The sequence below is a fragment of the Odontomachus brunneus genome, unplaced genomic scaffold, assembly GCF_010583005.1.
Source record: "Odontomachus brunneus isolate Ranch 3 - 2012 unplaced genomic scaffold, Obru_v1 Obru_scaffold_022, whole genome shotgun sequence".
Lineage (NCBI taxonomy): Eukaryota > Metazoa > Arthropoda > Insecta > Hymenoptera > Formicidae > Odontomachus > Odontomachus brunneus.
This window is the reverse complement of record NW_022639472.1, coordinates 2,157,251-2,172,115: the sequence shown is the minus strand read 5'-3', so window position 1 is coordinate 2,172,115 and position 14,865 is coordinate 2,157,251. Positions and strand designations below refer to the sequence as shown.

Genomic DNA, 14,865 nt, shown 5'->3' with positions numbered 1-14,865 from the left:
TATATATATATATATATATATATATATATATATATATATATATATATATAGGGTGTTGAAAAAAAAGGGTCACATATTTTGATAGCAGGTAGTATTAATCAAAACAAGAAGAAAAGGTCTAATTAACATGGGTCCTAAGACTAATATCTTCTAAGATACAAGCTATTTTGTTATTTGAGTTCTTTGTCATTTTCTTATTAGTCGTGTCATCTTTACAATGTAATGAACAAAGGAATAGGGGAGAGTGGGGTACAATGGGGATATCTTTTTTCTAGATGCCTTAAAAAATAAAAAATTAAACACTCTTTTGTTTACTACCTAGGGCTGCTTACATTCGTTAACGCAATGTCGTTTGACTTGTAGTATCTATTGCGAACTAAACGTAAATATCAGGAGAGAGAAATGAAGTTAGAGTGCGTGATTTGAAAGAGCGCGTGATTCTCTAAGACGTAGGGCTGAAACATGCGTGAGAGTGAATGGCAATCACATAGAGTACCTCCTCTAATGCTGAGTCAGCATTAAAATTTTTTGTTTTTTGTAAAAAAAGAGTTTTTATTTTATTATCATACATTCAGTTTCTTTACTTCAGCTTTTTTATGGAAGATAAATGATTACATTTCATATTAAAATAAAAATTGTTTCTTTATTTCTCTTTGTTAATTTTTTATTTTTTAAGGCACCTAGAAAAAAGATATGCCCATTGTACTCCACTCTTGCCTACTCTTTTGTTCATTACATTCTAAAGATGACACGACTAATAAGAAAATGACAAAGAGCTCAAATAACAAAATAGCTTGTATCTTAGAAGATATTAGTCCCATAGGACTATCCCATCCTTAGGACCCATGTTAATTAGAACTTTTCTTCTTGTTTTGATCAATATTACCTGCTATCAAAATATGTGACCCTCTTTTTTCAACACCCTGTATATATATATATATATATATTCTTCCTCGTGAGCAAAATAATTTCTACTTGTGGCGCGCGAATCGCACGGGACCGAGAGAAAATGAATGGGTATTATATAAAGTTTATATTGAGTTAGCCTATAAGTTCGTGTGTATTTTTAAATTGAAACGCATTTTATTCTTGTTAAAAACAACTTTAATCAATAATATGTGCGTCATTCTGTTTTACAATCTCTTTTGCCATCTTTCATGTAATTTTATTATTGCCCTCTCGTAAAACTCTTGTACTTTTCCAGCGAAGAATGTTCCGAGTTATTACTCACATTTTCTAAACAAACGAAGTTTATACCGTCAAGGGAGTTCTGCAATGAGCGAAACAGATGATAATCGGAGGGAACAATGTGGACATGGTGGATGAGGCAAAACATCACAGCCGAACAATTATTATTTAACAATTATTTAACAATTTTTACAAAAGTAAAAAAGGATAATGCACTGGAAAATTTATTGTTATGTTCTATTTTCAAACTGTAACAAAAATAATTATATTTCTCTCAACATCACAAAATATGCTCTGAAATATCAGCTATCAAAGCATAAGGAAGATCGGGACTAGATGCCTTATTTTTAGAATTTCGAAGTTACAATTACTTCGCAGGCAACTAACAGTCACTTATCGTGATTGACTGTATAAATATAATAGAGGTAACTTTTTTTTCTATGTAATAATGCCTGCCATAGCCATATTAACCGTATATTTCATGTTATAATAACCAAAATACGAATGCAGCAACAATCATGTTGTATATCTCATATGTATTATTTCGGATTATCATCTCTTTTTAAATAACCTTAAAGCATACCATGTCGGATACCACCATTATCTTCTAGCTGTCATCAACTCCTAATCCTAACGCTGATCACAGATATGATCACAGATATTTCAACCCTAATCAGAATATTCCACTGTATAATTAAATAACAGTATGCGCGAAACGTGTTTCGGGACATTTAAAGGTACGTTTCTTTCTCTAACCTCCTCCGGATAAAGCCTGCTATGTATTACCAGTCCATACACATAAGGTCTATGGGGTAGTAGCAGCGGCAGCGCGATCTCGTTGAAATTTGCACCGGCGGCGCAACGTATTCCGCGAGAGAGAGAGAGAGAGAGAGAGAGAGAGTTTCTTTATGTTAATTCGCTGTCACCACACCGGGCCGAAGTTAAAGGAGTTGGCACAATGAGAAGTAAATATGTTTAACGAAGGTACAGTCTGCTGGAAGCTGAGCATATTTGGTTTACTACTCTCTCGCATACATTTCGGCCCGCCTTCGTTCCGCAAATCGGTCGGCGCGACGATACTCAGCACATAAAGCGAAAGATAATTCACGAGACAATTAGCATTCGCATTCGTTGCTGCAATTGGCGCTTTTAATCGTCACGTCCGCGATTGGAATACCGTCTGCGACGTGCTGAACGGGCGCAACGCGCCGTTGAATATTTCGAGCATTAGAGGACCGGTGAGTTAACTACCTTAGCTTAATGACGTGCGACGTCGAAGAAATTAATTGCCGACGACGCGCACCGTCGATCCCGACGGTGGACCGATGAGTTTCCTCGGGCAAGCTTTTCCGGGAGATCGAGCGATCGACGATGCGCGCGTTAATTAATTTCCGGTCTAACCGAGTCCTCGTAACCTCCCTCGTCTCGCGGATTCGTCACCGGGCTCGATGTAGACGCGCGCGCGACAGGTAATTTTCGGCGGCGATTCGATTCGGCACTGAAAGAAAAGAATGTTGAGATATGTAAAAAAAGTACGGTTATTTCCCAACCACATTTTCTATAGTAAAATTTTAATAGAGTAACATATGTCGTAAGATCATTATTATTAACATTATAGTAGAATTTATTTGAAAAATTATTTTCTTCACTGTAATTTATAGAGATTTTTTTCTATGTGATTATAGTTGCAAATATCAAATATCTTTTTTCCAGTGTACGAAAAGATCGAAAAAAACGACACAAAAGCTGTGATTTTCGTCGGGGTAAGCAACATTGCGGTAATTAAATGTTCTAAGAAAGCTGATTATTTATTGGATGTTTATCTTAAAATCATTATGCCGTCGATTAAATCCTCGATGGTGCGAGTCCTGTTCGTCGCGAGGTTGTTAAAATCGATAATGCAGGAGAGCAAACATTGCGAGAGATAGACAAAGAGAGAGAAAGTAGGACAGATGAATAGATAAATAGATAGAGAGATAGATAGATGCATGTGAAGAGAACGAAATGTATATCATCAAAACTCAGAGAGAAATTAATTAACGTATTTATTAGTTGTCGTGATGTCATCGATTGGATAAAGCGACAATTCAGTATTATTTGATAACGCATAGTTCATCGATTTATGATTACAATCTCGCATAAAGCGTGCCTCTCGCCGGTATCGAGTATCTCGTGCCGCTAATTAATTTATGTAATCCGAAGTCGGCTTCGCGTTGCGCTGATTATTGAAATAAAGAACAATATCCGGGGAGTTTATTTCGGTTTACAGACAGAGCCGTCTGTCGTAGATTTCTAACCGAATTCTTCCACGCGCGCGTTCAGAATTTATTTCACGCGAAAACTGTTGGAATCGATTTTTCAATAGCAGTTAACTTACTCTGATGTACTGTTAAACTTCGTTTAAACTCATCAAACGCATTGTTAGGACAGAGTTTAAATTTAAAATCTAAGTTTCAATTACATGGAGAAAATGTAGTGAAAATTACATTAGTGTTATGTTTCCCTCTACAATGTATTTTGTAAAATTGAAATTGTATAAATATTAGGTGCTAGCAAAAGTTTATAATGTCACAAGATGGCTGTAGCAGCGACTTAGTAATTGTTTCCCTTTAAGTTGTTTCTTGATTTTTAAATGTTGGCTCTACTCGATCAGAGAATTAATAGTTGACAATTTATAGTTTCAAACAAAACGTTACACTTAGTGCGATTAAAGATGAAACCAGATCTCTGCATGCTTGACTACTTTAATGGAAGTGAAACTACTGTAATAATTAAAAGACTAATTTGTGCAACCTATAGAAAGAATATTGTGTCCGCTACTGTCTGTGAGATGTGATTTAAATTGTTTAGAAATGATGATTACGATGTCAACGAAAACCATTCTGATCGTCCAAACGAGATGGAGAATAACGAATTGAAAGTATTACTCAACGAAAACTCAGCCAAAATATTAACAGAACGGCAGCTTGAGGTTGATGAATCAACAGTATCCCGGCATTTGAAAGTAATGGAAAAAATCCAAAAGGAAGAAAGATCGTTTTCCCAGGAACTTTTTGCAAACGCAATTGCAAATCAGCTTACCATCTCTATCTCTCATTGCTTGCCGGACACAAAGAAAAAGATTTTTTGTGGCGGGAATTTATGAGTAATAAAAAATGGATCTATTTTGATAATCCGCGAAAAGTCGTGAATTAATCTCCGCCAACCATCGACATCCACAACAAAATGCAACATAAGTTTCTTTTGTGTATCCGCATGTGTAGAAATTTAAGCAGGGAGATAGTCAGTTTTCCACATTTATCACTAGAATCTGGCCAGAAAACTCTGTTTGAATCCGGCTGGGAAACGTTCGACTTTTAATAGGAATTCTAGTCAGAAAAACTGATAGAGACCCAATCGAACTTACTAGCCGGATTCCTCGTCGATATTTGAATTATTATTTTGAACTATAGTGAGAGAAATAAGAAATAAAATTCTAAACTGTTCTAAATGTTTCCTAGTATTATTCTTTATATATTTTTGTAGCAAAACATCTAACTTGCATATCATTTTTAAATAAATATGTTAATGTAAATAATTTCGATTCATAATTTCATGTGATCCAAAATTACAAAAATTTTGTTGTAACTGTTACTAAAATATTTTTTCTCATGTGCTGTTATATAAAAAATCGGCCTTTAGCTAAGTAGGACAGAAAATCACGATGACGTCAAAATGACGAGAAAATAATCGAATCGTGATTGCAAAGTGAGTTTTTTGTCATCTTTTCGTCATTTTGACGTTATTGTGATTTTTTCTTCCCTCCGAGCAGTGATCCAAGAGCAAGTATCCTCAGTGCGATAAATTTTTGAACACAATGAGACTAGCGAAGTCATATAAATTCATATGAATCATCAGTGTTTAATTATGCGGTTAATGCGGTATTACAATTATTTATAATTTTAGTCATTAAATTATTATAACGCTGCTGGTATTAATTTCTGTTCACCGGCCGATGTAATACTGTGAACGCGCGTCATTCGTATTAAAATACGGACGTTTAATTATTTATGACGTTCTCCCGCCGCAATAAAAAATGCTGAACACGCGCTGAACACGGCCGATACGATCGGCCGCGGCAGCTACTTTTACGTATTCCTAATTTATGCGGTGGCTTCATAAATTGCGCAATTCCTTTCGCGTAATTTCGCCGCGTAATCATGATTTATACTCTTTACACGAACACATACACACACACACACACACACACACACACACACACACAGACAGACACACGTGCACAGATATGGTGCAGCACGCACAACTCCGAGAACAAAGCCGCCATCACGTTAAAGTCATTAATATCACTTTACCCTTTCATTGCCGCTGCGAGATCGTACCTCGCCGGAAAATGATAAATTCCACGTCTCAGGATACTACTCGTGGCCTGGATACCGGTAACTGTCTGTCGTTTCACGTCGATCCTTCCGCCCAACGCGGTAACTCGATCTCTTTCAGTGCATCAATTCGAGAGATAGAGGGAGAAAACGAGGGGCGAACGCCGCGGCAAATGCGCTTACAAAAATCGATGACGACCGACGACGGGAAGTCCATCGCGTCTGCTTTTGTGGCCGGTTCATTTCGACCGGGCTAAAATCTTAATTGTCCTCGTCGATTCGCGAGAAAAATCACTTCCCACCGAAAATTCAGATCTGGGAATTCTCGCTTGCTTGATTCCCTACGCTCTCTATGCGATTTGTCTCTGCGTTAAATCGAGCGAACAACTGGTATGAAGCATGCGAAATTCAGCGAAATGAAGTGATTTTTAAATTAAGGTCCATTTTACTTGTCGATTTGGTTTTATTTACTTTTGAATCTTGAGATCCTTAGATTGAATTCTCATTAGTTTAATTGGCAAATTTAATAAAACAATCCTTCAACTAAGTCATTTCGTGTTATATTAAGAATAAAAAAGACAATAAGATCAGATTTGCTAATTAGAAAAATAAATAGACGCGGATAGACTTTTATCAGTTTGATCAACGAAGCTGATATGAAACGACTAACTGTATCACTATTTGTGACACCGAAAATTCGCCATAGAGAAACTTGTTCCGCAATCGACACGAAATAGGACAGCTCTGCGTGCATTCTCTCTCTCTCTCTCTCTCTCTCTCTCTCTCTTTTTCCTCCTTTTCCTCTCTTCTCTTTCTCGACGACCTGATTATTAGAAAAGCTCTAATTGTCGGGAGCTTTTAATTGAGTGATTATCAATTTTGTACATTCGAAAAATCTGGATTACTTGTTTCATACGAAACAAGCTAGATACTCAAATCGCCGAATATACTAGTGAATAAAAGAGATCTAACAACTGGATATAAATGACGATCGAATTGGAATTTAACGAATGTATTTCCATTGCTACCCTCTTCCTAACTGCTCTGTCTCTCTTTCTCTCGTTCCCTCTCCGTTTTATCAGTCCCTCCTCTTGGCTGGGATATCTCTGACGGCGGGAGATTTATGTACATATTTTTCCGCGCTAGACCTGTCCGTTTTTACAATTTAAATTTGCTCCTTCTATTTTCGGGTATAGCTGCTTATTTGAGTATGTGTATCACTAACTTGAATTTCTACCCGGACAGTTCTTATCACATTGCGTCATGCTGTCCTCAATGTTCATTTATATGCGCTGGATATACATGTGTATGTTTAGAAAAAATAATTTATCTGAGTGCGGCAAAGAAACTGTCGACGATGTTCTTCTTTTTGTTTGACGATAAAATAATTCACGCTGCTTGTTACAATTGCCGCTTACAGCTTTGACTCACTTGATTAAAACGCTCTAACGTTACGAATTATATAGTTTCGTACTAATAATTGTCACTTGAAGCTTACCTTGAGATTTAGACTTAAATTTGAATTTTTACTTGAATCACATATATACGCGACATTATATATCTAATCGCGGTTTAATTGAAAAATTGACATCTGACTCTAAGTTCAAATTTGAATATTTCACCTAAAACGAGTTTCAAGTAACGACTATTAACACGGACCATAGCCTCGCAGCTATTGAGAAAATGGCCTGTGAACTGGATTATTGAATCCAAAATCTAACGGGCTGCTTCTCTTTATCTTCGAGCCTCCGAGACACTTCCTCATAGTCGAGACAAGAGAGAGCCTTTAAGGAGATTTATCAGTCACGACGAGAAAAGTGGGCATTAGCCGGGTATTAAGAGCGCAAATAAGAGCGCCGTGTTTAGTACGACGGAGTACCCGGCAGCGAGTAAATTGTCTACATTTTTCAAGCGTTTCCCTGATATTTGCCCTCCGCGTTTCCCGCGCTGCGTTTTATCCGCCTAGAGAGACAAACGCGGAGATATACCGTGACTCCGCCGTTCGTTCGTTTATTCGTTCGTTCGTTTAATTCCAGGGAATTAAAGTGAATTAAGAAATTAAAGTAGATCGATGAATTAAAGCAAATGAGATTTAAAGCGAAATTGTGAAGATGGTGAGTGAGGAAAGAAATATCTATGCGGCTATATTTATGTACTATCAACTTAAACTACCCGACTCGCGCCTCTTATATCTAGAATATCTAAACTTAAATTGCCATAAAGTGTTAAGGAAAATCAGGAGAAAGGGGTGAAGTGTCCAGGTTTCATGGCAGTCTATTTTTTCCGCGGGGTCTCAGGAAGTAATTGTGCAAAATTTTGTTCAAATCGGTCAAAGGGGTTAATAGGGAACATATAAGGGTTAATAAGGAGACATTCTATTTCATATATATGTATATATATATAAATGAGAAGAGTGAGACTCACCGATGGTCGTTATCACAGTGAGAGAATACAGGAAGGCGCCCGCGAAAGTCCATTTATTTTCTTCCACGCCGTCGTATCCATCTTTTATGGCCGACACCACCTTCTTCTGGTAAATCTCGAGAATCTCCCGCACCTTTGCCTTCCACACCTTTTCCGAGAACACGTTCTCCTGCACGCGACAACGCATCAACGCTATCAGAATACGATGAAAGGAAATGTTGCCATCAAAAGAATAGAGAAAAACCCGACGAGAGTCTAGTTTTTAAATGGACATTAAAACGATTGTATATACATGCTCATGTACGCCACAAAAAAGAATTAATAATTAATCAATTAATTTACTTCTCTGCGCGATCCTAACGATCACGTGGACAAGTTCTAGTTGGCTGCTTAAGTAAAAGTGTCAATTCCTAGACGTGTACATTGTGTTTAGACATAACGAAATTGATGCCTCAGAAATATCGGAAATGAAAATCATTACCGACGGGCTCGCACATCAATTATATTATATGTCGTTATTTTCATTATTAATTATCATTATTTACCATTATTAATTAGACTATTAGTTATATATTATTAAGCCCGTCGGTAATGATTTTCAATTTGAACAGTTTGATGAGCTCCCGAATTTACATTGTGCCTGAGCCATCGCTCTGCGACCGATTATACATCGCGATAGGGCGACTCCGTCGAGTAAGAGGAATAAATCCTTTACCTTGGAGGTCAGCTCCCAGAGGGTGACGGCCGTCATGTTTCTCAGTCGGATGACATTGTCGGCGACGTCCGAGCTGGTCTCACCCTCAATGGAGATGAACAGGAAAGCGCCCGCTATAGTGTAGCCGACCACGAGGCATACGATGCCGACGTTGCTGAAGAGGAAGGCTATCAGGGCTCTGGTCCAGTCGGCGATCCTCTCAGGCCAGGACTTCCGCCTGCGTTTCCGCCGTCTTCCGCTCCGGCTGCGATAACTTCCACGCTGCCAGCTCCTGCTGGTCGACGAGTGGGACGGTCTGTCCGTCTCCATCGGCGGCGGCGGCGGCGGCGGTGGTGGTGGCAGCGACGACGACGACGACAGCTCCTCAGGACCGTCACCGACTCGACTGGGTCACCTCGTGCTGATTCGCAGACATCGCTTCCGGCTCGCCGAGCACGACGAGCAGTCCTTTTCGTGCGACCACGTGAATCGCCTCGACTCGGGCCTTTGATCTTCGCTGTCGGGGATGATAGGCTACAACGCGCTGACAGACCACGTGCTCACCGCGGGAACACACATTGTCGCGCGGAAGCCGAAGTCGAAGAATCGGCCACGTCACGCGTCATCTCCCGATGGCCGGAAAAGAGATTTTCGGAAGACTTGCTTGACTAAGTTGGCAACCGAATAAATGATCTCGCCGGGGCGAGAGTATTTTTGCTCGCCTTACGTATAGATAAATGAAAGCTTTTTCTAGGGCAAGCTTTCTAAAAACGTTACGGTAATACTGAAAAATGATAAAGTGTATATGGGTATTCTTATCAGCTTTTCCCGGCCACTAGGTTAACACGAAGGTTTACTCGCGCTGTCACGGAGTATAATTAATTAGTCATCGTAACTCCGACGTCTGTCCCCGCCATTGGTCTTAAAATTGAAGTATTTTCTCCGTCATACACGGAGAATATGTTGTATTAAAAATTCCATTAAAAATATATATATTTTTTTTACAATGTTTTTTGCGAAGCTAGACTATATGTCATCCTATATGAAATAGTGTGCACTGAGAGAAAGATATCTAAGAAATGAAATACTTTTATTCGACAAACATTAATAACATATTTAAGTATATAAAACATTTTTCACATAAGAATATACACTTTCTGAAAACTTTAGCTCTTCACAAAAGCTCCATAAAATTGTATATTTAACTTAAATCACAAATAATTTAGATTTAAGTTAATATATTGTTAGCATATTTATCTCGAATAAATATATTATATAAATAAAAACATTATAATAAATATCTTTTTTCTTTTAGATATTCTTCCTCTCAGTGTAGTATAAATTACTATATAAATAGTAAATTTGATGATCCGTCTTGTATACGAAATGAAAAACATTCAATCAATTATAATAATTTTACAATTAAAGGTCAAATATATATATACGAAGAGAATATTGTAATCAAAATTTAAATATAATTTTAATAGTCTGAGAATAGGCTAACACTATTGCGAAAATTACAATAAAATTATAATAAATATTATAATAAAATATATAGTAAAATATCTAAAATATTTAAAATATCTAAACATGATTTTTATTACATTTATGGTAATTTTTACTATGTTTATGATCACTTTTACTATGTCCTATTATAATTTTTCATTATAATGTCAGTCTATTCCCGGAGTATTAAAATTGTATAGTAATTTTTAATATTCTCTCTATATAATATTGTTGAAAAGTGCAGTAATTTTAATCGAAATTTTATACGATCCAAAATTACAAAAATTTTGCTGTAATTTTTACTGCAATATTTTCTCTCGTGTGCCCGCGGCGCAACACACAAACACATAAACACGATGCATAATGAATGCGCATATCAATGTCGATTGAGGCTCGCATTAAATCGCATTTTTGAAAGCCGATGGCCTAGAAAAGCGCGCGTATTCGGCGCAATTGCGACAATCGATTATTACGAAAGTTACGAAAGTAACGGCGGCCGCGAATCGTATACAGCGAATCGGTGCGCAGAAGAGCGGAGGAATGAAAAGGCAAACGTAAGGAGGGATATGAGAAGATCGTGACTCTTCTGTGCGACCACTGACCGGGGCTAATAGAAAATTACGTCGGGCGAATTTAATGGAAAACGTCTTATCGCGGATCTCTTCTGCTTGCGCGAGCGGCGCGTCGTGTCGCGTCGCGTTCACCAGAGTCTGCTATCGACTTCGTCATGGTCCGCGGGGAATCGAAAACACGGACCAGCCGCGGTAGGGATGAGCCACTTGGCCGCTTAACAAAATCTATTGTGAAACTGTTTACGATCCCGCGAAAAATGATCGACGATTTCCCCGAAGTCTCGACGATGCCGGGTGAACCCGGCTTTAATTAAACTCTATGTCTCACTCTCTGTCTCTCCCCTTCTCGCGATTTTCGTCCGCTTTTCATATGCCGGATTATAAAGTAAAAGTATAGATATCTGTATAGAAAAAAAGTTGGATTGGATTGACCAAATTTCTAATAATACATGAACCAGAAATTCCAGTGAAATTTAGCGAAATTCTACTCAAATTAACAAGATTTCTGATTAATTTGAACAGCATTCTGGTAATTTTAAGCGGAATTTTCTGGCTCGTTAATATCTCACTAGAAATTTAGTTAACCTGACCAAATGGTTTTTCCCGTGTGAATAATACTAACTCTGGAAATTCTTTTTGCTTTGCTTTTTAAATACGAATATTTCAACTTTCAACGTAGAATATATGTACATATTCAATGCATGTAGTAGAGACCAGGGGCTAAATTCTCTACATTTTAGAATTTCGAAGTTACAACTTCCAGGCAACTAATTGTTGTAACTGACTGTATAAACATAATAGAGACAACTTTCTTTCGTATATTAATGCCCGCCACGACTCTGTTAACCGTATATTTTGTTTTGTAATAAATAAAATACGAACGTGTAGTAACGTAGCCTTACTATTGCATTCAGTTGCCCAGTAAAGAAAAATAAAGAAGACTATATCTAAAATATGTATCCTGATTAATAGCTCCAGGATCTCCGCGAGAGGTTTCCTGTCAGATCTTAATTATAAGCCAACTTTATCTCATCTGCCCATATGCTCTATTTCAATCATTTTATAAATAAAAATTACATTTATTTATTAGCAGAAATAGTATATCATACACTTGCAAGAAATTCCATTCTACCTAGTAACATATCGCCAATTTTATTTAGTTACAATGGAAAATATTAATAGCAAAATTTCGAGAGGTTTGAAAATTTATTTCTCTATTATCAAATCAATTTTTCTTGTATTTTTTAACTTTAATATTCCGATTGAATCTCAGGGAAAAGTATTTATGTTGTAAAAGGACCATTTCGTGATTTTGTTTCCACTATTTCCCTTAATATTAAAAAAATATACATAAATAACATATCTTTGGGAACATATAGATCTCGATTTCTCCTACATACATATATATTCTACATTGAAAGTTTAAATATCCGTTTTTAAAAACAAAAACAATAAGAATGTCGAGAATTAGTTGTCCCTGTTATTAATATCGAGATATTGGTACCTTTACTTCAAATTACGAGATTATAATTTTATTTATTTAATTTTTTATCACCGGAAAACTGCAACGGAACTTCCACGCCTGCTTTAATTCCTTGTACTCCTACAAATTCGTTGTAGCAAGCTCTCTGCCCAAACACGAATAATTTCCACGAAAATCCCGCATCGTGGAGAAATTACGTCGGACAATTCTCGGAGAGTTATTTTCCACGCCGATCGCATTGGTTGAAATTGACGTAGACTACGAAGAATCGAGCCTAGCCCTATCAAGTTATCTGAATTTTGGACTGTATGAATATGGTGTGGTTCTTACAAATGATTCACAAGAAACTTCTCGATCGAGAACACGTCGCGTGATACACTCAAAAAAATGCTTTGCTGCTCCAGGTAGAATTTGAGATGTCACAGTGAAAATTTATCGCTATTGCTTGTATCTTCTAGCAAATTGTTTGTGGTACGTAGAATTTATGGCAGCAGCAGCAACATTTTGCAAGCAAATTTAGGTGGATATGAGGATTATACATTCGTTTTCCTCTCGTTGCTGGTCTTTTTTGTCAACCATAGTAAGCTTTGTAAGAAGTGTGACTGGCCTTAATGCGGACAGACACCACAGAGAAACTCATTTTTATAAAATTTTATAAACAGTTCACATATACAATTCTGTCTCTGTTATCTATATTGATTAGACATAAGACATATGTGATAATATTTGCCAGTTATATATCCATTTTAATTATTATAATTTTTCGTATCTAAAAGATCATTTTTACTATGATTGCAAAACCATTTTTTTAAGCGTACGCAGAAAAGAACATCCTTGCTTGAAAAATATCTTTACCTTTGACGTGTTAATTTTCATATGAAATTACAAAACATTATACGAAGATAGGTTATTTGCATCAATATATTTTACATTTAATTCAAAATAATTATTGAAATTTAGGTTGATAATATTCTTCAATAAAATGATATATTGTTGCTTACATATGAAACAATGATTGTTAATTTGAATATATTAATTTTAAATGGAGGCGTGGGTCATAACACACACATAACAAAAACATGTTTTCAATTCAGTATTTTGTAATTTTCACTAGTGAAAATTATCTTATCTTATCTTATATTATCTTCTCGTTAACGCTACACGATCTCATTCGAAAAGTATTATGCTACAAGTGAAGACATCTTCTAAGCAAGAATATCCTTTTGTTCTGCGCAGAGATCGAACCTGGCGCTATTGATCTCCAGGCGTCGGTGGGACGATGACGTTTCCCGACGTAGGAGTCGATGACGCGCGGCCGGTGTACGTACGCGAAGAAGAATCGGCTCCCAATCCGTCCATCCGTCGTATCTCCGCGCGCTACGATCCCCGGGTCCCCATTGAGACGAGATCTCCGCGTTTATGCCCGTTGCGCGAGCTATAGTTAGCCACGACGTGCGTCTATGCGGCTGGTACACGAGACGGACGATTACGAAGAGCAGCCACCACGTGTTGAGGAGGACCGACTAGGAAGAAGAGGAGAAGGAGGAGGAGGAGGTGGTGGTGGTGGAGGAGTCGCGCTTACACCCGCTACGAGCTCCGACGACACCCCTGCGTTTTTTTCTTGTAGATCATTTTCCACGAGTCTCATCGAGATCCCGACGCGCTTATGCCGTTGCCGCGGCTCGCCCGCCGCGATTTCTGGCCGCCTCGATTTCCGGACGTTAACGCAATCGACGTCGCGTTAATTGTCCGCCCGACTGCTGCATCCGATTATCCGCCGACGATCCCGTTACATCGTTATACCGCGCACACGTTGCAGCGCGTAATTAATTTTCCGAACGAGCGAGCGCTTCTCGCGCGCACTCGCGGCGCTTCTCGCGACGACGGGAGATCGCACTTTTCCGCGCGCGTTGCTCCGGGAGGCTCCAGCGACGCGGTCGCGAATCGGGCCGCCTAATTGCCAGCGTGCGAACGTGCGGAAAACGACCCGCCTCGGCGAGGCTCCCCCGTAAACTGATTTCGCGGCACCCCGCGCACGACACACTATCCCGAAATAGCGCGTCGCCGAAAATAACCGGGTTCAAGTCGCTTGTGCCTGGTCGCGCCGACGAGGGACACCCGGTAGACAGAGGCGGCCGTGCGACTTTCGGTGGGGCGAACGCGCCGGTCGATTTTCTTCACGTACAGACGGCCCCAGAGATTAGGATGTAACAAATCTGAGATTAATGCTTGAGGGGAGATTCGAACGGCCGTCAAATAGGAGATTTCCACGAATGTCTCTTGGCTGGAATTAATGAAGATATCAGTATACGGAAAAAAAGGAATAGTTGTGTCAACTAGAAAAATAATAAAATGTGGCATTAGCTTTTCTTTTTTGGCTTCAAGAATCAAATCTTGGTTGCGCCGACCTACCGATTCGTTGCCTCAGAAATGCATCTTTTCAGGCAACAAATCGCAGTGCTAATGAATAATGTCGCATAAGTCAACGTAACCAAGATATATTAAAAGTCGTTACTTGAAATTTATCCTATATACGTAAGATACTCGAATCTTTACAGTTAGATTTGAATTTTGAAATAGTTTTATAGCTTTAAGAGTTTTACAATTAGATTTGAATTATAT

General features: G+C 38.2%; 1 protein-coding gene across 8 annotated transcripts in view; it reads right to left on the bottom strand.

Annotated features, from left to right (window-relative positions):
* Window positions 1-14,244, bottom strand: part of LOC116842199 (TWiK family of potassium channels protein 7) — a 97,500-nt gene extending 83,256 nt beyond the window's left edge. For 2 of the 8 annotated variants that reach the window (XM_032811043.1, XM_032811048.1), the window contains exons 1-3: window positions 13,489-14,244; window positions 8,704-9,466; window positions 7,989-8,157 (exon numbers count right to left, since the gene is read on the bottom strand). In XM_032811043.1, coding sequence (XP_032666934.1) covers window positions 7,989-8,157; window positions 8,704-9,012 — 478 coding nt within the window. In that variant the 5' untranslated portion in view covers window positions 9,013-9,466; window positions 13,489-14,244. Of the gene's footprint in view, window positions 1-7,988; window positions 8,158-8,703; window positions 9,941-13,488 lie in introns of those variants that run through there. The other 6 variants (XM_032811049.1, XM_032811046.1, XM_032811047.1 and 3 more) reach the window with 6 other exon arrangements.
* Window positions 14,245-14,865: the final 621 nt, after the last annotated feature.